Consider the following 25817-nt stretch of genomic DNA (forward strand, 5'->3'; position numbering starts at 1 on the left):
GTCTTAAATGCACTTTTTATTCATTTCCATCAGTGTCCTTATGCACACAAAAAATGATCTGGGCCGGGTAAAGAGTGCGTTTACTGTATGTCCTTATCCCTGTTTTTTTATTCGTCATTTTTAAAGTGAATTTCTTTGCTCAGCTTCTTACATTTAGCAGCTCCTTCTAATGCGCAGCTATGCAGTGCTTTTATATTATACAGAATATGATTATTATTTTTTTCATACCACTTGTAATATTTCAGGTGCATTTGCATATATTGTTGCTTATATTCTTTATTACATTTTTAGTAATTTTTTGCACATGTGGCCATTTATCCATCCATTTTATAGACTGACTTTTTCCAATGCAAGAATCAGTCCTGAGTGGGATGCTGGGCCTTTATAGAGAACAATTATGCGTTCACCCACTCTCACTTTTAACAGGCCCATTTGGTATTACACTCTTTGAGAATGATGGAGAACAGCACAATACACTCAGAAAAACCCACACAGACTCCACTTTCAATTCACTTTGTACTTTGCAGACCACAAATTACCATTTAAATTTAAATTTAAATTTAAAAATGACCATTTAAAGCAAGCTGGATTACTCCACAATTAACGTACATGCTCAGGTAGGCATTATTCTTAAATGCCTAAGACTATGAGTAGCACTCGGGAAATGAAAATCTCAAGGCCACTTACCCATGAGGACCACAGAGTTTGCAGTTCCTCCTGTATCTCAAGTGCTCGTGCTGCAATTTATCTGCAGACCCTTTTGAAGGCACCTGATATTACTTGCCTGACTGAAGCAGATCCAGCGATGGTCCATATATTGAACTGGGTGTGGAAAGGTGTGGTTGAAGGAAAAACTAGAGGAGGAATCCAAACATGTCAAAAGGGGTCATTATGAACTCTCTGGTAATGGGTAAGAAAATACAAAGATGGGATGACATCAGCAAAACCAAAGGAAATGGTCATTGATATCTGTCTCAATCAAGAGCCACTATGACCGGTTACTATTCAGGGTGTGGATGTTAAAGTGGTGCAGTGTTACAAGAACTTGGGGGTCCTCATCAATGACAGGCTGGACTGGTCTTGCAACAGAAAGGGACTATATAAGAAAGGCAAAGAACACTTTTTTTCTTAGGAGACCAGTACTATTTTCTATGCTATGTTGGGCCAGTAACATCATTTCAAGAGAGGCGCACCGAATCAACAAGCTAATTAAGATGGCAGACTCAGTCATGGGTTGTGCTTGTGATCTGCTGGAGGTAGAATGAAAGCAAATCTGATAACTGTTAAGAATAATGCAGCACTTCCCCTCTCTGACACATTAGTATTGAGTTTAGCCAACCCATTACTCAGCAGAAGTGTGTCAAGAAACACTACTGGGGCTCCTTCATGCCTGTGGAGGTATGCTTTTATAATGCCCCATTGTGACAGCTCTCTTGTCTTTAGCCAAGTCTGAAGTTCTCTTTTTCTATTCAATATAGTGCCTTTCTATCTATCTATCTATCTATCTATCTATCTATCTATCTATCTATCTATCTATCTATCTATCTATCTATCTATCTATCTATCTATCTATCTATCTATCTATCTATCTATCTATCTATCTATCTATCTATCTATCTATCTATCTATCTATCTATCTATCTATCTATCTATCTATCTATCTATCTATCTATCTATCTATCTATACATACAAAGTAAGGTTGTGATTCATCCATGAAACATAACCAAGAACCCATGGTCACAATTGCACATAAGTTTTGCTTGGCTTTATTGGGAATAAACATCTTTTATCACTGATAATTACTTTTCAAAATAGTTAGAAGTTAGCCCTCTTTCTCAGCTAAGTCAGTCACTGTCATTCAGATATCGGGGAAGTCGTTTGGCACACAGAGAGCTCTAGATACAATTGTGTCTGATAACTGTGCACAGTTTATTTCTGAGGAGTTTCAGACATTCTTAGAGTGTAATATTATTCATCACATCAAAATTGTTCCTTTTCGTCCATCTTCAAATGGCCAATTTGATCATATGTTTAGAGATTGTCAACGTTTCTTCTTTAACAGCATGTAACTCGTATGAATATGGGTGAAGTTCTGCAGAAATGCTGGTGAGCAGGAGACTTGGGTTGCTTCCTCCCTGATCTAGCTTCTGATGTATGGTGAAAATGGGAGTCCCAGTTCTATTCACAAAGTCTAATAAGACAGTTTGAAAAAGGCAGTAGCGTGTATGTAAGAAATGATGTAACTGAGCCACAGGCAGTACCAGCAACTGTTGGTGAGAGTCTCAGGCTCCATATATTATAAGATAAATACTGATGATGGCCGAATCAAAGTGTGACACACTGACCAGCACAGAGAGTGAATGAAGAGTACTACTATTATGAAACTGACAGAAATATGGAAACTTCTGGAAAGTTCACAAAATTGCAGCCAGTTATAGCCCCACAACTGAGTGAAGATAATCTCATGATGCCTGATCAACCATTTGAGAGCCCCAGCCTGCCTGACTAACATATGAGTCTTGTTTTTAGTTCATACCTGAAGCTTGTGCTGGTCTTCTCTTAATGTTTAAGTTCTTTTGGCTCTTTTTTCCTTTTTTTTGTTGATGTGATAGATAGATACTTTATTAATCCCAAGGGGAAATTCACACACTCCAGCAGCAGCATACTGATAAAAATAAACAATATTAAATTTAAGAGTAATAAAAATGCAGGTATAACCGATAATAACTTCGTATAATGTTAACGTTAGTGTCGCATAGTGTGGGGGAGGAACGATCTCCTCAGTCTGTCAGTGGAGGAGGACAGTGACAGCAGTCTGTCGCTGAAGCCGCTCCTCTGTCTGGAGATGATCCTTTTCAGCTGATGCAGTGGATTCTCCATGATTGACAGGAGCCTGTTCAGCGCCTGTTGCTCCGGCACAGATGTCAAACTGTCCAGCTACGTGCCTACAATAGAGCCTGCCTTCCTCACCTGTTTGTCCAGGCGTGAGGCGTCCCCCTTCTTTATGCTGCCTCCCCAGCACACCACCGTGTAAAAGAAGGCACTTGCCACAACCGTCTGATAGAACATCTGCAGCATCGTATTGAAGATGTTGTAAGATGCCAGCCTTCTAAGGAAGTATAGTCAGCTCTGTCCTCTCTTGCACAGAGCATCAGTATTGGCAGTCCAGTCCAATTTATCATCCAGCTGCACTCCCAGATATTTATAGGTCTGCACCCTCTGCACACAGTCACCTCTGATGATCACAGGGTCCATGAGGGGCCTGGGCCTCCTAAAATCCACCACCAGCTCCTTGGTTTTGCTGGTGTTAAGTTGTAAGTGGTTTGAGTCGCACCATTTAACAAAATCCTTGATTAGGTTCCTATACTCCTTCTCCTCCTGCCCACTCCTGATGCAGCCCACGATAGCAGTGAACTTTTACACGTGGCAGGACTCCGAGTTGTATCGGAAGTCTGATGTATATAAATTGAACAGGACCGGAGAAAGTACAGTCCCCTGCGGCGCCCCTGTATTGCTGAACACAATGTCAGACCTGCAGTTCCCAAGACGCACATATTGAGGTCTGTCTGTAAGATAGTCCACAATCCATGCCACCAGGTGTGAGTCTACTCCCATCTCAGTCAGCTTGTCTCTAAGGAGCAGAGGTTGGATGGTGTTGAAGGCGCTAGAGAAGTCCAAAAACATAATTCTTACAGCACCACTGCCTCTGTCCAGGTGGGAGAGGGATCGGTATAGCATATAGATGATGGCATCCTCCGCTCCCACCTTCTCCTGGTATGCGAACTGCAGAGGGTCGAGGGTGTGGCAGACCTGTGGCCTCAGGTGGTGAAGCAGCAGCCGCTCCATGGTCTTCATCAGATGTGACGTCAGAGTAACAGGCGGAAGTCATTCAGCTCACTAGGACGTGATACCTTTGGGACAGGGGTGATACAAGATGTTTTCCAAAGCCTTGGGACTCTCCCCTGTTCCAGGCTCAGGTTGAAGATGTGCTGTAGAGGACTCCCAGTTCCAACGCACAGGCCTTCAGCAGTCGTGGCATACACCATCTGGACCCGCTGCTTTGCTGGCACAAAGTCTTTTCAGCTCTCTGCTCACATGGGCTGCTGTAATTGTGGGTGGGGATGTCTCACCTATGCTGGTATCAGCAGAAGGATGGTTGGAGGATGCAGTACTCCGAGGTGAGAGTGGGTTACTGTGATCAAACCTATTAAAGAAGTTGTTCATTTGGTTTGCTCTCTCCACGTCTGTCTCGATGGCGGCACCCGCTTGGAGCTGCAGCCAGTGATAATCTTCATCCCATCCCACACTTCCTTCATGCTGTTGTTCTGCAACTTCTGCTCCAGCTTTCTCCTGTACTGCTCTTTCGCGCCCTGAGCTGGACTCGGAGTTCCTTCTGCACGCTTGAGCTCATGCTGATCACCACCTTTAAAAGCCCTTTTCTTCTGGTTCAAAAGGCCCTTGATGTCACTTGTAATCCATGGCTTGTTGTTAGCATAGCAGCGTACTGTTCTTACTGGAACTACAATGTCCATACAGAAGTTGATGTAATCAGTTGTGCATTCAACAGCCTCTTCAATGTTCTCACTATGTGACCCAAGCAATATATCCCAGTCTGTAGTTCCAAAGCAGTCTCTCAGAGCCTGCTCTGCCTCAGGGGACCACTTCCTGAATGAGCGTGTAGTTGTAGGTAGCGCCCTCACTCTTGGTTTGTAGTGAGGCTGAAGCAGAACCAGGTTATGATCTGCTTTCCCAAGCGCAGGCAGCGGGGTGGCGCTGTATGCGTCTTTAACGTTTGCATACAGTAGGTCGATAGTCCTGTTTCCCCGAGTGTTACAATCCACATACTGGGAGAAGGCAGGTAATGTTTTGTCCAGCGTTACATGGTTAAAGTCTCCAGCGATTAGCACAAGTGCCTCAGGGTGCTGCATTTGTAACTTAGCAACTGCGGAATGGATGATGTCACTCGCCATCTCCGCGTTCGCTTGAGGGGGGATGTAAACAATAACAACAATCACGTTTTAGGCCTTTTTCAGTTTGAGAAATACATAATACTCCCTGTGTCTGCTAGATTGTTCTTCCTCATGCCAAAGATGATGGTTATTTGATGATTGTAAGTTTGCCCTTTGTGAATGAGTGTGACTTTGTGAGTGGGTCTGCCCTATGATGGACAGAAAAGGTTCTTGTCTTGCAATTTATGCTGCTGCATCTCTGAAGTGGATGAAGTCAGTAGGATGATGGAGGAATGGATGTGTGTTTCCCTTATCTACTCCAAATGAGAGAAACTATGTCATAATGTGCATTAGTATTTTACAGCAAATAATAAATTGCATTTACAGTATATATTAAAAATACAGAGCCCATAATACACTGTGGCTTCATTTAGCTGAATATAAAATATTCTGTTCGATTTCAAAAGGAGTCTCCTCATCCATACAGCCATTACTTTCTTTCCATAACCACAATGTTAGCTCTTAATATTCCCTTGCTGAAAGAGTCAGCTACTTCACAGGTTCATTTTCAGAGACCGCTACATCAAGTGCACTCTGGCCTTGTGGGATGAAAGATTTGCTGTTTATTCAGTCAGTCCTTTTACAGAGCATTGCTTGTGGTGGTGTATGGTTTATATATTTACTTTAATGACAAATGAGTATGGATGTAAAGACTATGAATAGCTGTGATTGTTAGTTTTGCTGTCTCAACTCGATTTCCAGCCTGCTCATGGTGCGCGTTCTCTCTGTGTTCTCGTAACTTACTTACAGTTAAATTGGCATATTGTGAGTGTGTGCATGGATTGATACCCTATTATTGACGACATTGCCAGTATAGCTTATAAGGATTCATAAACCTGTAATGGAAAAAAACATACTTAGAAGACAAATTTTTATTTATGCTATCAAAAGACAATTGGAGTTACACCTAATGAATATGATTTCATGCTTCAAAGATAAGTTCAGTATTTTTCAGCTTGAAGTTATTTCTTCACAAACAGGAAATATATGTTTTTAACACACAAAATTGCGTTCCAAAGTCCAGCGTTTTCTATGAATTTAAAAAAATATTTTACATGCACTGGTGCTTTACACAAGAGGCAATGTGGCACAAAGCACTACTGGAAAATAAAAGCCTAAAACTTACCAAATACATCCTCTTTGAGTTTCAATAAAAGAAAATATACCTATCATGTTTGTGATAAGGGATCTGGAAATAATGATTTTACTGGATATTCCTGGTGCTATTTTACTTGAGGTAAGAATACGTTTTCTGTTCATTTGTGTGAGTTTGCACATAAATACAGAAGTGAATCAAAATAAAACCAAACACACGGCACAAACGGTTTACTGTGATTCGGTCTCATTTGGAGGAAACCACTCCTGGGGAATGAAAGGTAACGCGTACAGCTGGTTTTCTTTTAAAATGACTGAATCTCATAATTTTGGTGTTTGTTGTTCAAAATGACATGTATAAGCTATTTTACAATGTGTGTGTAATCACAAGACGTGGATCAATACCTGTCAACTGACTGACTTGGCTTGAAAAATCGATGTATTCGGTAAGTTTTACATTTTTCATTTTCCAGCTATATCTGTGCCCCATTGACTCCATTCTACAACTCTACTTTGGGCAAGATATATATTTTTAAAGTGTGTGAATTGCTTGACTTTGGAACACAATTTTGTGTGGCAAATGCAGATATACCAGGTTTGTGAAGAAATAACTTTGACTTGAAGAATACTGAACATATCCTTTAACAGGTTTATGTTATCCCTTTTCTTACTCAAGTATTTTCTTTCTGCAGGCATTTGGGACAACCAAACGAAGCCCTAAGACTTTTTAATAAAGCCCGTAAGGACAGCGACTGGGGCCAAAAGGCTGTGCATACCATGATTCAGATTTGTCTTAATCCAGATAATGAGACAATTGGGGGAGAGGTTTTTGAAAATCTCAATGAGGATTCAGGGTAAATATTTCACGTATTACCTTCAATGGTGTGGATAAAATAGAAATACCTGGAAGTATCATGTGGTAGGTAATGTTATCATGTCTCTTTAGGTATGCCTTTGAATTAATCAAATTGTGATTTAAAGTCAGTGAGATAACTATTTAACCCCTTCACATCATAAGAACATAAGAACGTAAGACATTTGACAAATGAGAGGAGACCATTCATTCCATCAAGCTTGTTTGTTTAGATCATAGCCAAGCTTTCCCAATATCTCATCCAGATACTTCTTAAGGAACATGTCTCAGTGATTTGTAAATAAATACTCATGCCCTTGAGCAGAAAGAATTCTGCTGCCTTTGAGGATTTTGAAGATCTGGATATGTCCTCATGCAATCTCCTCTGCTTGAGGCTAATCAGGTTTAATCCTCTGAGTCTGTCAATGTAGGACATGTCCTTAAGTCCCAGGATGCACCTGGTTGCTCTCCTCTGCACAGCTCTGAAGTTTGTCCAGGTCTTCTGGAATTGGTTTGGTGTCTCCTCGGTGTCTACCATTCTTCCAGTTTTAGCATTACCTGCAGATTTCACAAGTTTACTAAACTATACGGAAATCTATGTCTGTAATATAATTCCAAAAGTCCAAGAACAGACCCCTGAGGGACTCAACATAGGGAGCATTCTCCTTTGTTTCGTATCAGTTATCCAACTTGAGGTCCAGTTTTGCATGTTGCCTCAAATGCCTACAGCTTCTAGTTTCAAAATTACTCTTTGGTGTGGAACTATATCAAACGCTTTTTTATAATCTAAGTTAATTATGTTTATATTAAATCATTGTTCTTCCGAGAGTTTTAGTGAGTTGTAATCTAATTCCACTGTTGCCTCTGCTCTCAAAAATCAGTCAATTTTATGGAATAATCCCATTATGTTGGCAAAGTAGTTACAGAGGCTCTCCGGGACTAGGTTTGAATCTGAGTCAAGTCCCTGCCTGTGTGGAGTTTCCACATTCTCCCCTCGTCTGCATGAGCTGTTATCTTGGTAAATCCACTTTTTTCTCCCAGCCCAGATATTTCCAGGTTGTTTGACGTTTGTGTGACTTTAGTGAACTAGCAGCTGGACATACAACAATTCACTCTTGTCAGAATTTCAAAGCTATTGCTTTAGTTAGATTCCTGGCAGATGTTACGTTGTATAAATACCCATTTGTTGAGTAAGTCAGTCTCACTTGTTCAGTGATTATTTTTTCCTCACAAAACTATAAATCTTATAATGGAGATTGGGAAGTCACTCATGCCCTAATCATCCACTATGCAATATGGCCTCAATTAAACACGTTTTAGCGGATCATTTGCTGTGCTAATCAGCCCAGGGAGTGCATAATCATCAATAAGCAGCAAGAAAGGGAATGAAAATCCCTTGCCATGATGGAGAGGAACTGTCAGTTACAATCATGCTTTGCATTTAGCAGAGATTTTATAAAGTATGAAAAAAATGGGCAAGTGCCCTTTGAAAGCAGATGTCCTTATGCAGCATTTTTTATTTGTTATCAGAAGTAACAACAGTGCAGCAGAAAAGAAAGAGTCGGAGCAGCTGGCAGTGAAGACGGCTCAAAACCTACTGAAGGAGTTCCACCCTCGCACAAAGCAATCCGAGGAGCAGCAGATTCTGCTCCAGAACAACTGCCTGCTGGCAACCAGAGACAAAATGAATATTGAAAAGGCACTTTCTGTGTTTGCTGAAATGGCTTCTTCTGAGGTATTCCCATTATGGTGTTGTTCATCCTTATTATTTTGAATCACAAAGGAAAATCCTGCTGCATTACATGCTGTGTACCAGTTACTGGGACAGGTGCTAGGGTTAGTCCGTGTTTCTCTTCAAATCACTTTTTGGTACTTGCAGTTTAGAGCAGTTTTATGCAGTTAGAGACCCTGTGATTGTGGTTTTGAAAAATGTTGGAAACAATTGTTCTTCAGGCATCTCTCATTAAGTTTTCCTGTGACCGCACCTTTGATACCAAGTGTGGCCTGCTGAGGGCGCTCCTGTGGCCCAAATGTGACACAGACAGACACAGGAGACAAGTTTAGCACACACATTTTATTTTTTCTTTCCCTCGTTTCCCACCTGCACAGCACAGCTTAAGGCACTACACGCAGCACAAAACACCTCCTCTCTGTCTTCCTCCACTCCTCCTGGCAAGCTTTGCCTCCCTTCCTCCCGAGTCTGTCTCCAGGAGTAGTGGCGGCTGGACACCGGGAAGTGCTCAACTGTACCTGCAGCACCTCCTGGCAGCACCCATGGAACCCAAAAGGGCTGCACCTGACTCCAACTCCCATGGAGCCCTGTGAGAGTCCGAGGCGCTGCAACCCAGGGGGGCTGCCATCTATTGCTCTGGGGAAGGTAATGCTCTGAATATGTTCTCTCCCCAAGTCCTTCCAATATTGAGGCATCCTGGCCATCTGCCACACAAGGTTACAAAAGAGCCCTCTCCCTTTGTATTTCCTGCTTATATGATGGATCAGTCACTTGGGTTTCTCATTTTTTTTTACAGTTCTTGTCTTTATTGTAGCCATCCAGAGGTTTGTTTTCCCACTGGAGTCAGTTCACAGATGTATGATTTAGGGTCTGTGAGATTATCTATGAATTTTAAAGTGTAAACTGCTTAAACAATTGCAAATTAAATTATTTTTTAGAAGGAGCATGTTCCTGCTCTCCTGGCAATGGCACAAGCCTATATGATTCTGAAGCAGATCCCTCGGGCCAGAAACCAGCTAAAAAGAATTAACAAAGTTAACTGGAATGCAGCGGAAGCTGAAGAGCTGGAGAAAAGCTGGCTTCTTCTGGCTGACATTTATATAAAAGCTGGCAAATATGACATCGCAACAGATTTGTTGAAGCGCTGCCTACTCTACAATAAGGTAAGGCTCAAGTGTCTAGCCACAGTATGTTCACAAATGAAAACATGTCTTATGTGAAATTAAGATTATAATTACATAATATAAATGATGAAGCAGTGACAAACTACAGAAATAGGTTTTTGCTTCTGCTTTTACAATGGCCTTTTCATAGATATAGAAATTTACTGGCAAATTCCTGGTTGGAGGACATGTGTTAACGAACACGAGTGAATAATGTGAGGAGAGTTGACTCATCAATTTTACAAGTCAAGATTAAGTACAATTCACTGAAATTTCTCAGGTTAGCTTATGTGTGAACACAGGCAGATATTTTTCTGAATGTCTCAGTGTTCACATTTCATGACACATCAATGTTCATGCAAGTGAAGAAAACACAAAAGGCATTGGCAATTAACCTCATTTTTTGCAGAAGTTTAGTTTCTGTATTTAGCTGTTTGTAAAGTGTTTTGAAAACGGGTAGATTCTTAAATATAGAATATGTAGTGTGTAGTTATCACTCGATTCACCCTGCAGAGCAGCGGCAATGTGAGGAAATGTGTGGTGCCCAATGGTGGAGACGGAGGTTTTTATAACCTTCAGAAACATTTGGAAGATTATATGTCTTTGGATCCTTGTTATTTAATGTTTTGTTTTAACTATTTTTACAGAATTGTTTATGTCTTGAATGTGTCTCTGTGATTTGAATGTACTGAGAAAATTCATCTATAGGAACACATACAGTAGTTGATTTACTTCCTGTATGTGTAATTTTATGTACTGTATATGTATTCCATTTTTATTTGCCATTGCTTTTCATCTGTAAAACGACAAGAGGGAGACAAAAGAACGGTTGGGGCACCGGCAGGTGACCCCGTTAATTGTCCGCTGGTGCTGAACAAAAAAAGAAACAAAAAACAGTGCTTGTCTGCATGCTAATGCTCTTTAGCTCTTTGCAGAGTGGCACTCTGGTTGGGCCCAAAGTAAGGATGGCTTCCTGGTGCAGGTGGAATATATAAAGGGGTAGAGTGGTCATCATCCTTGGTAGAAGACATGTCACTAGTCCTCTGGATGGTTCTCCTCCATTCTAATGCAAGCCAAAAATGGGTCCGTTGTGGTGTCACATCCAAATCCTTCCTTGTGACCCCACACCCTTGAGACAAGCCCTGTGCTTACCTGCTTGACGCATCATTATTTCAAAAACATAATGGTCAGGCATACACTAGCACTTATATTAGATATATATATATAGATATATTTCTTTTTATCATTCTCCGTGTTTTTCACTGGGCATTTGCATTTTGGGGTCACAGACACAGGACACAGCACAGCACACTTGCGCCAGAACAGTTACTCAATAAAAGAAGGCAATGCACACAGCAAAGCATCTGTACTCGGCATAATCAAAGGAAAGACTTTGCACTTAAATGACAACCGCAAGAAAAAACATTTTAGTGAAAAAAAAATGATTTTTTGTTTTGCAACTTTAGTTGGTTCAGTCCTAATAATATGAAGAAAGATCTGTAACAAATTCTCCTGCTGACTCTTAAATAAAAGCTGCTTGCAATCTCTGCTATTTGCTAAGTACACCAGTTCTGTGGGGCTTCCTGGCTTTTGTACCAAACATGTTATTAACTGCATGATAACGCATCACTGTTACTTCACCGTTGGCGGTTTGCAGACCTTTTGTGCACCTTTTCAAATTCTTATTGCTTATCTGGGATGAAAGGTTCATGTGTAGACAGTACTGACTCAGAGAGAAAATCCAACTTAATCGTTGTCATAATTAACCCAGAAATTTCCTTTGTTGTACATATGATGGTGGCTAAAGGTTCTAGGATGATATTTTCACTTAATGCGTATCACCTTCATGAGTATTTTTTTCAATTTGATTACATCTTGCCTGAAGAAGGGGCCTGAGTTCCCTTGAAAGCTTGCATATTGTAATCTTTTTAGTTAGCCAATAAAAAGTGTCATTTTGGATGACTTCTCACTGCATTCAATTTGAGAAAAAATGTGTTTTACCCAACATTACAAAATGCACCACATAAAGGTTTTAAAACAGCATATTATGGTTATCGTTATTGCTGTGGTCCAAATAAAAGCAACTCTCCTTATTAGTTTATATGCAGTATACTGGAATATAATACTGTGTGCTTAGAAACAAAGTATATTCTGTTTAAAAAGAAACACATTGACATAAAAGCAGCTACTCTTCTAAACCTCCACCCCATTTTTGGACCCCTAAACCCAGAAATAAAAACATGGCAGAGAGCAAATATCCCATTGCATGGGGCATACAGACAGCAGTTAACTCTTTGAGGGCTGAAGATTTTTCCAAAAAACTCAGTTTTCTGAAAAGTACACAACTCGATGGCTTCACACATCAATCACATAAAACGTCTGTTGCTGGGTGCTGTGGAGGCTTTTGGCACCTGTTTGCTGTCTCTGGCAGTAACGGCTGAGTGGCCAGCAGGAATGCATGGCGGTGGCGGTCACACTGTGACACAATCTGGTTTGTACCTCTTGTCATCATAAGTGGTGGTCTTCCCAGGCAAATGTTGCTGTAGGCGCATCAGCAACACCAACATGTTCAGCACCACAATCGGCTGATGCTGGTACCTATCTTTCGTTTTCAATCTCCATCTCCAGATTACTTGCTTCAAAATTAGAGTCCATCAAGTCAAGAGTCCAATTCAGTGAAAATACGCAAAATGTTGTCCAGGGAGTATTTTGGTTTACATATTCGCATTGGTTTTTCATCAGATGTTGATGCCATTTCTTAACTACTTAAGCACGCACAGAAAATCGAACTCAAATCAATAAGGCTAACTTTCCTTCTAGCAAAGAACTAAAATGCAACCGTCACAGTTTACAGTTGATTACCATCCTCTACCCTTGAATTTTGACAAAAGTCGACATGCGCCCTGAAAGAGTTAATTACCTCTGACCATTATGGAATAGTTTTGTGAAAAAAAGGCTAAAAAGAAGACATGGAGGTCACATGGCTGGGGACATTTGATGAGTAAAACATAAAACATCAGTGGTACCTTTTAACAGCCTTTGTGACTTGTTCCCTCACTTCTAATGCTTGCAAATATTTTTGAGGCTTTTCTTGATAATAAGTCATCTCTGTTTGTAAAATATCTAGTGCCTGTGTAATTACATCGGATCTCAAAGATACAGTGAGGACACATCTTCACATCACAATTGATGCCAGAAGCTGTCATAGAACAGAGTGAGAATATTTGAGATGAGCAAGTTTAAAGGAGTATTATTTATTTTGGAAATACCTTGGTTTAGTTATTATATTTGTCGTTTATTTCTAAAGCATAACCACTTCTCAAATCTTCTTTTTCAGTCATGTTGTAAAGCCTATGAGTACCTTGGTTTTATCATGGAGACTGAGCAGTCATACAAGGATGCTGCAAGCAACTATGAGATGGCCTGGAATTACAGCAATCGGGCAAACCCAGTTATAGGTGAGTCCCCAAGTTTGGATGTGGATATTGAAATGTCCCCTTCCATCAACTGCTGACTATTAGCTGTTCACGACAATGATGGAGCAGGCCATCTACAATATCTGTAGTTTTACAGTCTGTTACATTTGCTGACTGCTGGTATGACCTTCACTTTGAATCTCACCAGCTCTCTAAAAGCAACACACTGTAAACTGCCTTGGAGGACACATTGGGAATTACTTTTAAAAAGTGTAAAAATGCACTACAAGTGTTTATTGAGGCAAACTATACAAGTTACTGCCATATTTAAGATCTGACATTTCCTAGTAACACACAGGGACGATTGCACTGACCTACTAAAACAAATCGCTTAGTACAGAAATACCAGGCTGTCTTCACTCAAAGGCTACAACTGCAAGCAAATCTTCCTGGTGCTTTTTGTTTTCCTTTTTAAAATGATTGCCCTCAAAGCCCAACATTGGTAAATTGCTTACCACATAGTGGACTTAATATAAAGGATCTTATATTCAGTTTTGAATATAAGTGGCTGCATGGTTTAATTGATTCTAATTTCTTTTCATTTTTGCTACTAAAAGTGCATGTCAATAAAATCAGATGGCCTTCTCCTTTCGATCTTAATCTGCCCTGTCAAAATTTTCTATGTACAGCATAGCATAATGATCTTTTCTGAGAGACTCACCAACCAATTTTATGGATTGATTATTCCCTTCCAATATTTCCTCCTTTTCTAATTAATTATGTTCTAAATGTGCACCAGTCCATTATTAGACCCACTTTATCCAGTTCAGGATTATAGAGATGTAGCCTGTCTCAACAGCATCTGCACAGTCCTGGTGCCACCTCTGAATAGAATTACATCTCCTTGAAAATGGCATCTTTGTGGACACAAACTCAGGTGTAAATGGAAACAAGTTTGCTGGGTGCCGTGTTGGAAGTTGCTTAGGGAACAAATTGCAATTATGCAGTCATATAAAAAAGTTTAGGAACCCCTCTCAGCCTGCATAATAATTTACTTTCAACAAAAAAGGTAACAGTGGTATGCCTTTCATTTCCTAAGTACTGGGGTGTTTTCCGAACAAAGATTTTTAGTGAAGCAGTATTTAGTTGTATGAAATAAAGTCAAATGTGAAAAACTGGCTGTGCAAAAATGTGGGTTCCCTTGTAATTTTGCTGATTGCATGTAACTGCTCAATACTGATTACTTGCAACACCAAATTAGTTGGATTAGCTCGTTAAGCCTTGAACTTCATAGACAGGTGTGTCCAATCATGAGAAAAGGTATTTAAGGTGGTCAGTTGCAAACTGTACTTCTCTTTGACTCTTTTCTGAAGAGTGAGACCATGGGATCCTCGAAGCAACTCTCAAAAGATCTGAAAACAAAGATTGTTCAGTCTCATGGTTTAGGGGAAGGCTACAAAAAGCTATCTCAGAGGTTTAAACTGTCAGTTTCAACTGTAAGGAATGTAATCAGGAAATGGAAGGCCACAGGCACAGTTGCTATTAAACCAAGCAGGTCTGGCAGGCCAAGAAAAATCCATGAGCGGCATACGCACAGGATTGTGAGAATGGTTACAGACAACCCACAGATCACCTCCAAAGACCTACAAGAACATCTCGCTGCAGATGGTGTATCTGTACATCGTTCCACAATTCAGCACAATTTGCACAAAGAACATCTGTATGGCAGGGTGATGAGAAAGAAGCCCTTTCTGCACTCACGCCACAAACAGAGTCACTTGTTGTATGCAAATGCTCATTTAGACAAGTCAGATTCATTTTGGATCAAAGTGCTTTGGACTGATGAGACAGAAATCAAGTTATTTGGTCATAACAAAAAGTGCTTTGCATGGTGGAAGAAGAACACCGCATTCCAAGAAATGCACCTGCTACCTACTGTACAAATTTGGTGGAAGTTCCATCATGCTGTGGGCTGTGCGGCTAGTTCAGGTACTGGGCCCTTGTTAAAGTCGAGGGTCAGGTGAATTTAACCCAATATCAACAAATTCTTCAGGATAATGTTCAAAAATCAGTCACAAAGTTGAAGTTACGCAGGGGTTGGATATTCCAACAAAACAATGACCCAAAACACAGTTCAAAATCTAGGCATTCATGTAGAGGGAGAAGTACAATGTACTGGAATGGCTGTCACAGTCCCCTGACTTGAATATCATCGAAAATCTATGGGATGACTATATTCGGCAGCCATCAAGTTTAACTGAACTGGAGAGATTTTGTATGGAAGAATGGTTACAAATACCTCCATCCAGAATCCAGACACTCATCAAAGGCTATAGGAGGCATCTAGAGGCTGTTATATTTGCAAAAGGAGGCTCAACTAAGTATTGATCTCTGTTGGGGTGCCCACATTTATGCACCTTTCTAATGTTGTTATGATGCATAGTGCATATTTTCTGTTAATCCAATAAATTTAATGTCACTGCTGAAGTACTACTGTTTCCATAAGGCATGTCAGATATTAAGAGGAAGTTGCTGCTATGAAAGCTCAACCAATGATAAACAAAAATCCAAAGAATTAAGAGGGGTTCCTAAACTTTTTCATATGACTGTAGATGCTAAATCTTGACCATATAGTAAACTAAAGTTGGGAAAAAATGTAGAGATTAGATTACCTGTTGTGTACTAAAGCTACATTATGACTATAATAAGCATCTTACTGAAGGTCTTTATTAACTGAATATAGCTCCTTTAATTTAAATATGCATACTAAGTACAGCTATAATACACTTTATTATAACTTGACCAACATTTGGTTCCAATGTTATGCCTCATTGTGGGACTGAGGGAAAGATGGAGTGCAGCAAAGTACAGAGACATTCTGGACAACAGCCTAACATCTACAAGAAACTGAAATGTGAAATGTGATTCGTTTTCAGCAAGGACAGTGAATGACTTCTGTTTAAATTTTAGAGACAGCTTTAAGTTTGTTTCCAGTGTTTTAGACAAGTCCATTTACACAGCAATTACTTCAGCAGTATGGCTTCTTAATTGCATAGCTATAATGAATAATGACATGCAAAAGTACAGCAATATATATATAAATGTGCCAATAAATTTTGAAAAAAATGCCTAAATAACGGGCGGCACGGTGGCGCAGTGGTAGCGCTGCTGCCTCGCAGTTAGGAGACCCGGGTTCGCTTCCCGGGTCCTCCCTGCGTGGAGTTTGCATGTTCTCCCCGTGTCTGCGTGGGTTTCCTCCGGGCGCTCCGGTTTCCTCCCACAATCCAAAGACATGCAGGTTAGGTGGATTGGCGATTCTAACTTGGCCCTAGTGTGTGCTTGGTGTGTGGGTGTGTTTGTGTGTGTCCTGCGGTGGGTTGGCACCCTGCCCAGGATTGGTTCCTGCCTTGTGCCCTGTGTTGGCTGGGATTGGCTCCAGCAGACCCCCGTGACCCTGTTCGGATTCAGCGGGTTAGAAAATGGATGGATGGATGCCTAAATAACAGTCATCTAATTATTATGAAAAGTCATCAAATTATAATGAAATACAATGTCATTATTTTATTGTTATTACAGGTTTTATTTCACAATGGCCTTATTTTTAAAGACCATTTTTAATTTCACAATGCGACTTTTGGGAATGGCACGATAGCCTGCGCTATTATTCCACTAGGCCCTTTGTCATAATGGTTTCCTCACTTGTGAATCAAGACCAACCTGCTGAACCTTCTCCTATTGGCTAATCCACTGCTGTCAATTACGTTTGCCTGGTGTACTTGGTAGGCTAGCGCTACTGCCTTGCAGGAAGGAGACCCGGGTTTGCTTGCCGGGTTCTCCTTGTGTGGAGTTTGCATGTTCTCCCTGTGTCTGTGTGGGTTTCCTCTGGGTGCTCCGGTTTCCTCCCACAGTCCAAAGACATGCAGGTTAGGTGCATTGGTGACCCTGAATTGTCCCTAGTGTGTGCTTGGTGTGTGGGTGTGTTTGTGTGTGTGTCTGCCATGCAGTGGGCCGGTACCCTGCCCGGGATTTGTTCCTGCCTTGCGCCCTGTTTTGGCTGGGATTGGCTCCAGCAGACCCCCGTGACCCTGTGTTAGTATATAGCGGGTTGGATAATGACTGACTGACTTTGTAGGCTACCAAAGATTTTAGCGCTATTTGAAGTTTTCTCACATTCAAACACGTGAAACATCAAGGCAATAGGAGTTGCAATAGTTTTACAGACGAAATTTACAGAGGCAGTTGAACATATTGTAAGTGTACAATAGCAATAGGTGTGTTTGATAAACTACAATAAACAACAACAACAACATTTATTTATATAGCACATTTTCATACAAAAAGTAGCTAAAAGTGCTTTACATAATAAAGAATAGAAAAATAAAAGACACAATAAGAAAACAAAATAAGTCAACATTAATTAACATAGAATAAGAGTAAGGTCCAATGGCCAGGGGGGGACAGAAAAAACAAAACAAAACTCCAGACAGCTGGAGAAAAAAAATAAAATCTGTAGGGATTCCAGACCATAAACCGCCCAGTCTCCTCTGGGCAAAACTGAACATTAAAAGCCCAATAACCTCACTGTTCTTACTGGTCCAATTCACGGGAAATGCCTGGTAAAAGAAGACCCACTGCTGGTGGTGCTGTTCTCACTCCTTAATGCAACACTGCCAGAGTAGCTGAGATTGCCCTTTCACTGTCATTCTGTCACTCCCTCTCTTTCATTCTCCCCGATTCAGCAAGAGAAACCCATATCCTCTATCTGAAAGTCTCCACCTATCATCATGGATGCTCTCAAGGCTTGTGGGATGCAGGGATTCTCTTCCTGTTTAGCCCCATAGCAGGCCACAAACAATTTTAAGAAGAAATGAAGATGCATTAGGAATGCTCAGATGGATAAGTGATCTTCAAAATATTCACATCGATGAAGAGATTCTGGGTGATTTGAGATCGATTGAGCGCTGTGTCTGCACACAAGGCCATCTGGAAGTAAATCGTGTGAAATTTCCAGCCTCAGACGTTTATCATCATACGTGTGCTTTTGTGATTTCTTCACGGACATTTTTTTGCAATCACGGCAGTCAGTCAGTCATAAACTACTCGCAACTTCTTCATCAACATTTTGAAGAGAACGTCTATTCCTGAGCATTTCCAATACGTTGCATATTTGTCTCAAATAGCAGCGACATCGCTTAAGACCTTTGGCAGCTTACTGTCTACAAGCAGGGAAGAGTAATCAACAGCAGTGGATTAACCAATAGGAAAAGGCTAAGCCGGGTGATCTTTGTCTTGATTGACAAGTGGTGAAACCAATATAAAAAGAGGCTTCGGGAAATAAATAAAAGAGCCGTTTTGGAAAAGTTGCATTGTGAAATAAAAATGGTCTTTACAAATAAAGCTATTGTTAAATAAAACCTATAATAGTAATAAAATAATGATTTTGTATTTCATAATAGTTACAAGGCTTTTCATAATAGTTAAATGACAAATTTAATAAGATATTTCTTCACAAATTATTTACTCATTTCTTTATAGCACTGTACTTTTGCATGCAATTATTATTTCATAATTTCCATTTTATTTATTTCATTTTGGGCCAAAAGGTATTCCATAGTGTGATATGCAAATAAAAGACACGGGTATTTATTAAAACCAAGGAGACATAATACCAAGTGGAAGCTTGGCTATCCCAGCACTCACATATTATTTGTAATAAAGATTATTTTTTCAGTTATTTCTTTATCTATTATTTGCCTTTTTCATTCCAGGTTACAAGCTGGCTTTTAATTACCTGAAGGACAAAAAGTATGTTGAGGCCATTGATGTCTGTCGAAAGGTAATTACATACAGTGCACTTTTGTTATATGGTAATTCATGAAGCCAGACAGTTATGAACAATTTGATTTTTGTATTCTAAGGGCAAGATAACAAGAGAAAAAAAGCAACACCATACAACACCATTGCAACAAAACTGAACTCCTGCAAGTTGGCACAAAAGTGCTACTTAAGATATGATCTCCTTTTCAGTCACTCTTGATGGTGTTCTCATCAGACCTTCTTCTGATGCAAGGAATCTTGGTGTCGTTTTTGATTCCTCCCTTTCTCATTCTGCCCACATAAACCACATTAAGAAACTTTCTTACTTTCACCTCCATAACATATCCCGTGTTTGCTCCATCCTCTCCTTTTCTAATGCTGAGAAACTTGTCCATGCTTTTATCACATCCCACATTGATTATTGTAACTTGCTGCTGGCAGGTGCCCCTTCTAATCTTATATCACAGCTCCAGTTGACTCAAAACTGCTGCAAGAGTCCTTACTCGAACCAGCAACAGCGAGCACATCACACCCATCCTGCTCCATCTTCACTGGCTCCCTGTGTCTTACAGAATAATAACCTACAAAACTTTAAATGGCCTTGAACCGGACTACATCAGTGACCTTCTCCATCACTATGCTCCTGTTCGCCTACTAAGGTCCTCTGATTCTAGTAATCTTGTTGTGCCCCACACTAACCTACAGTCTATGGGTGACAGGGCCTTCAGCTCCATAGCACCCAGACTTTTGAATGACATCCCGAAATGAATTAGATCAGCTGACTCCATTCATTCTTTTAAAAAACAACTTAAAACTCATCTGTTTAGGAAGGTTTTTAACTTAACATTCTGCCCTTTCTTTCAGTTTACCTCTCTGACCAGGTGCTCAGAATAATTTGTGTGTCTGTTATATCACAAATTAGGTTATTTGTTAGGTTTTTCTTTTAGTATTGAATTTAGTATTTTACTCTGGTTTATTATCCATCCATCCATCCATTTTCCAACCCGCTGAATCCGAACACAGGGTCACGGGGGTCTGCTGGAGCCAATCCCAGCCAACACAGGGCACAAGGCAGGAACCAATCCCAGGCAGGGTGCCAACCCACCGCAGGACACACACACAAACACCAAGCACACACTAGGCCCAATTCAGAATCACCAATCCACCTAACCAGCATGTCTTTGGACTGTGGGAGGAAACCGGAGAGCCCGGAGGAAACCCATCCAGACACGGGGAGAACATGCAAACTCCACGCAGGGAGGACCTGGGAAGCGAACCCGGGTCTCCTAACTGCGAGGCAGCAGCGCTACCACTGCGCCACCGTGCCGCCCTGGTTTACTATCCTTTATTCTATTTTCTATATTCTATTTATCTGTTTTATTGTTCTATTCAGGAAAACATTTGTATCCAATGTTACATATACCGTGCTGTTTTTTTCTAAGACTCTGTGAAACGCCTTGAGCATGGGAAAGGCGCTATATAAATAAAATGTATTATTATTATTACACACGTCTAACTTATCTGACGCTGACTGCATATTGTTTCACAAATGGCCTGCTTACTCCTGATGGCATCCCATAACCTTTACCACTCACTACTTAATTTATATTACCCTCACTAGATTTTAACTGTTTTGTGTACCAGCCATCAGAAAAAAACTTAAAGTTTTACCTGTTCAGTTTCTCACTGGCTGGAAAACTAATTCTAGTATTATTGTAAGTGAGCTCTCCTCCTGTACGACAGTATAAGGACTATACTGTGCTTTAGTATAATGCCCAGCTGAATACTCTTTTCCAGCTGTTAAATACTTTTAAGGTCCCCTAAACTCCCCTACCATGGTTTGAGTTTCCCTGCTGAAACTGCATGATATAGAGTAACGGCCATCAGGTGGTCCCAGTTTGCCCACAGTGGTCACTGGGCTCTTTATCTTTCATTACAGTCATTCACAGTAACAGTTGTGATTTCACCCGCTGAGACATTCATTTTAAGGAAAGCTGTTTGGCTGATAAATGTTTAAGCTCAAGCTTACTAAATGGAGCCATTTACATGCCTTATAATTAGCGATGAGTTGGTGCTAAAATTTGTTTAGCATGCGATTTTATAATCGCAAAACACGACACATACTTAAAAGAGTTTTTGGAGCCTTTTAAAGTTTTTAGTGTGGAAAACAAGGAGTATTACTGTACTTGCCAAAGCCTCTTTTTTACTTCTGTGTTTAACTGTATTTTTTCGGTAACGTAAAGAAGCATCGTGTGCTTTTCAGAAATGTAATGTACTGCATAATTTCCACACAAAGATCCACCAAATGCATTTTCACACACATTACTGAATTCTCTCTGCAGGAAAACTTTAAAACTGAATACATAGGAAGCCCCCCACCAGCATTGACATTACCTGGCAACCAATTTCTTCTGATGAGGTTGAAGAAATCAACAATGCGAGTGCTGTGGAGCTTCCGACACACAGAATCGCCAAGATTGTGATCAGAATTGGCAAAGTGGATATCATACCACAAAACAGACCTCATGGCTCAGATAAATGTCAATTCATCACATGAAATGAGTCAGGCTGTTTTTATTCACTATTTTTTCCAATACTACTTTTTATTTAAAAACTAAATGACGGGCAGGCACATGCAGAATTACCACAGAAAAACACTTGTTGAGAGGGACCAAACTCCTTCATTCTGGTCTCAATGGTGCAGATTTCACCATTTAAATACTATTTATTTTGTAAATTTCTCTGCATCGAGTTTTGCTTTGTTTCACACAAATCATTTTGCTCCTTATTAGTTATTAGGGAAATGAGTGAACAGGAGCAGTGCTTTAAGTATGAAGGTGAAAGTGGTAATGAGTTGAAATATAGAAGAAAAAAGCATGAACAGTTTTAATGAACAATTGTGAAATCCAATGTTCTTTGTTCACAAGTGGCAGTATTTAGCAGAACATCAATATTATTTTGTCTTCTTTCTCAATAAAATTCAAAAATCTCCCCCTTTATTATTTTTGTGCATTTACCCAGGTTCTAAATGACCACCCTGGATATCCAAAAATCAGAAAAGAAATATTGGAAAAAGCACAGCTGTCAGTGAAGGCCTAAAACCAGGACCTCCATTTTTTGGACAGTATCGTATTATCGGACACCTCAAAGGCAGCAGAGCTGATGCTTCTCCTCTCCCCCTGCTTCCTATTGTGATCTGCATGACTTGTTCAGGATGTTTTCAGAAGCCTTCCACAGGTTACACTCAGCTTGGTGGCCCTGAATCTCGAGAACTTGATGCCACAAAAGGATCACAGAGACTTTATCCTGATTTGTATTAGCTGAATTTTGTGTACTTGAGCATTTGGGTCTACATTTTAGGCCCTGCACATTACAGATGGGGATAGAACTTGTTGTTCCTTTCAGAAAAATATGTAGGATTCTATGTTTGATCGAATAATTTAATGGTCATTGGTGATATGAGTTACCAGCCCTGTCTCATAATGATGAGCAAGAAGAAATGACCTGAACCTAATAACCTGAAACAAGACTTGTAGTTAGGGCCAGGCCAAACCAGGCCAGGTGAAAATCAGGAGATTAAAATGAAACACAAGTGAGCACAGCACAGGGGCAAACCAAAAATCAAAGTCCGAAATGAAATCAAAACTCACATGAAACCTATAAATTGTCCACCTTGAATTGAAAACTATTGGTAAAGATTTCTGAGGTTTGTTCAACATAGGGATACTGGTACCGAGCACGGAATATATTTATAGCATAACTACCACTTACATCAGAATCACATCAGTGTCACATAAACAAAAGAATGAAAGGGAAAAAAAAACTTTGTGTAAACAAATAAAAATGTTTTGAAACCTCCAGAATTCAGTTTTAACAGATAAAAACATAAAAACACACATCTAGAAATGTACAATTCTTACAAGTAGCTGATGATTTTTTTTAAGCTGTTGGAGCATATTTGCAGCTTTAGAAAATGAGTGGAGATGTGTTTCTTGTAGATGGATGTCACACCCAAGAGACATGGAGTGTTATGGCTTGACAGTCTAACTAATTCTACTCTGCAGGCTTTCTAAATCCATATGACAACTCATTACAAAATCAACAAGCAAAGTAATAATAGCCTCTTTTACTCATGTAGGAATTTACCAGTAAACTGTGATACCAAAGCCATGGTCTAACAAAGCTGAGTCAAGAATCCCAGAAAAGCTGTCCAACAATTCCACCACTTGACACCTGGTATAGCCTACTTCCAAGGAATTTCTAAATTTTGATGAATATGCGAACAAAGGCAGAAAATTAAGAGGCGATCCATGAAAAAACATCAACATGTCCACATGTACAGTATGTACTATTCTCTCCTGGCTATGTGAGTGAACCAATAAGCTTGATAATTCAATTGAAATTTAGAGATATCATTGAAGTTTAGCTCATTTCTAAGGTTAGCTACTTGGAAAAGTCTATAAATTAGGTTTTGAAATAAAGGAGCTACTCTCCAAACAAGCCAAAAAGCAAGCAGCTGAGCCCCACTGTCACTTGATCTATGTGTGCACTGCCTGCTTCATGTCCGCCAGTCACAAGTTATTGATACTGTAATGGGAAACATTGGGTAAGTGGAGTGTGTATGCAGTGGAACTCAAGGTCTGTATGGTAGTCTAAATCAATAGACATGCAGAAATCAATGTAGAAAAGAATGATTGTGCCAGTCAACCATTGCTCCTCACCAATGCGTTTTCTTTTTACAAAATAGTAGTCACTCTGAACCTGGAAAGAGAGTAAACACTGTTGACTTGGGAAATTCCTGTGTCACCCTAGTATTTGTAAATGAGCAAATTCCACTAAATTTCTATGCTGGTTAACATGGAGATTTCCCAAGGCACGTGTTAAAGAGACAAGTGGCGCGCCAAATCTTCTCTCTGTTAATCCATTTCTCTATTTTTTCAATAGATGAACTCATTACAAAATAAACAAGATGTTTAGTCAGGTTGAGAAGCTCTTTCTTTGGTACTTTCTCCCTAATGAAATCTTCCTATATGAAGAAGTACAATGTATAAACATTATGGCTCAGCCAACAAGCTATTCAGCAGCAGTGTGTCAGAAAACGCTACGGGGGCTCCTTTATACATACGGCAATACAGCTCCATAATGCCTCACTGTGACTGTGACAGGCAAGTCAGAAGTTTTTCTTTCTTTTTTGTCATTCTGATGTTTGTTTCAGACCATTGTCTGTCTGTCTGTCTGTCTGTCTATCATATTGTGCCTCTCATTATCTATCTATCTATCTATCTATCTATCTATCTATCATATTGTCATATAGTGTGTTTTCTATCTATCTATCTATCTATCTATCTATCTATCTATCTATCTAATCCTGCCTACTATACACAATTCTTTCTATCTATCTAATGTGTTTCTGTAAAAGCCACATTTCCTCCAGGGGGCAAATAAAGTTCTATCTAAATCTATCATATCACAAATCAAAACTAAGGCTTACTGCTTTTCTTTTTTATTATTATATAAATTCTTTATGTTCACACATTACACAGCTGAAGATTATTTGTAAGAGATTAAAAATATGACTTTGCACTGATAGTTTATGATATAAATCAGAGAACTACAGTATGTCTGTGGGCCAAACAATTTATATGCAAGACAAAGCTTGTAAAAGATTACCTCACTTCCCCAGAAAGCTTTTGAATGAAAAAAACAACTCCTTTTGATTATCTTCTATCTGCCTAACTGGAAACACCTATACACCTATGTTTTTTTTTTTTGGTAACAATTACTGTCAAAGTCTAAGATAAAAAATGATTAACTGATGTCAAGTAAAATAAAATTTGCATGAACATTTTTATATTTATTAAATATACAGGAAAATTTACTATATTTCTTATGTTTCTACATTATTTTACAGTTGTTGCAGAAAAAAAATTAACAAATATCATCTACTATATAATAAAACACTTAGGTCTGTTTGTCCAGTCCCTCTGAGCATTCTGATCGGTCAGTATGACTTTGGTGATGCAACCAAAGAAGAATTGTGAGTGAGAGACACGTGAGGAGTAGTAAAGGCACACGCTGATAGAGTCGCCTTCATAAATGGAAAAAATAAAATCAGACAGGAGGCGAGAAAGGCATCTCGAAAAAAAGAGTTTGAGAAGCAGGCATTGTGGGAACATGCTCGAGAGACGGAGTGCTGCTGAGAGGTTCAAACACATGCAAATACAGAGGAAAGGCGCTGAAAATGTACATAAGGCAAGAAATAGCAAATATTTTTACATTACTCTATATTTTGCTATTTAATCCTCCTGTTTGGAATTAATTGGCTTTAAGCGATAACCAAAGGCCTCCTTTAGGCACAGACCATGGGACATTACAGCTATAATCAATGCAGGAATTTATTGGGATTCACACTTAGCAAGATGATTTACTAATGTCACTAGTTAAAATGTAAGGGAGATGGAAAGTGGTCACGGGAAAAAGTCTATTACCAAAAATATCCCAGCTTTTTTTTGTATAAAAAAATTGTCTGGTTATCTGAAGTGATCATATGCCGTGTTTGTTCTATTACTATGTTCCAAATAAATATATTTTTTGTAAAATTCCCTTGAGTCACAAAGATCTATTTTACATATACAACTATAGATAAGGATCTGAAAAACAAGAGATTGAAATACCAGCATAATCCACTGCATCCACTGAACAGTGTCATCTCCAGACAGAGGAGTAGCTTC

At 39.7% G+C, this 25817-nt stretch overlaps 1 protein-coding gene across 1 annotated transcript in view; it reads left to right on the plus strand.

Moving 5' to 3' along the window:
• The window catches only part of ttc21a (tetratricopeptide repeat domain 21A), a 101465-nt gene extending 77236 nt beyond the window's left edge, over nt 1-24229 (plus strand). Inside the window, exons 24-29 of the mRNA XM_039753643.1 lie at nt 6798-6959; nt 8489-8693; nt 9629-9853; nt 13191-13311; nt 19038-19105; nt 22108-24229. Of these exons, the coding sequence (XP_039609577.1) occupies nt 6798-6959; nt 8489-8693; nt 9629-9853; nt 13191-13311; nt 19038-19105; nt 22108-22185 (859 nt within the window). The 3' untranslated portion in view covers nt 22186-24229. The remainder of the gene's footprint in view (nt 1-6797; nt 6960-8488; nt 8694-9628; nt 9854-13190; nt 13312-19037; nt 19106-22107) is intronic.
• The last annotated feature ends 1588 nt before the right edge of the window (nt 24230-25817 follow it).

This window comes from Polypterus senegalus, chromosome 5 (genome assembly GCF_016835505.1).
Source record: "Polypterus senegalus isolate Bchr_013 chromosome 5, ASM1683550v1, whole genome shotgun sequence".
Classification (NCBI taxonomy): Eukaryota; Metazoa; Chordata; class Cladistia; order Polypteriformes; family Polypteridae; genus Polypterus; species Polypterus senegalus.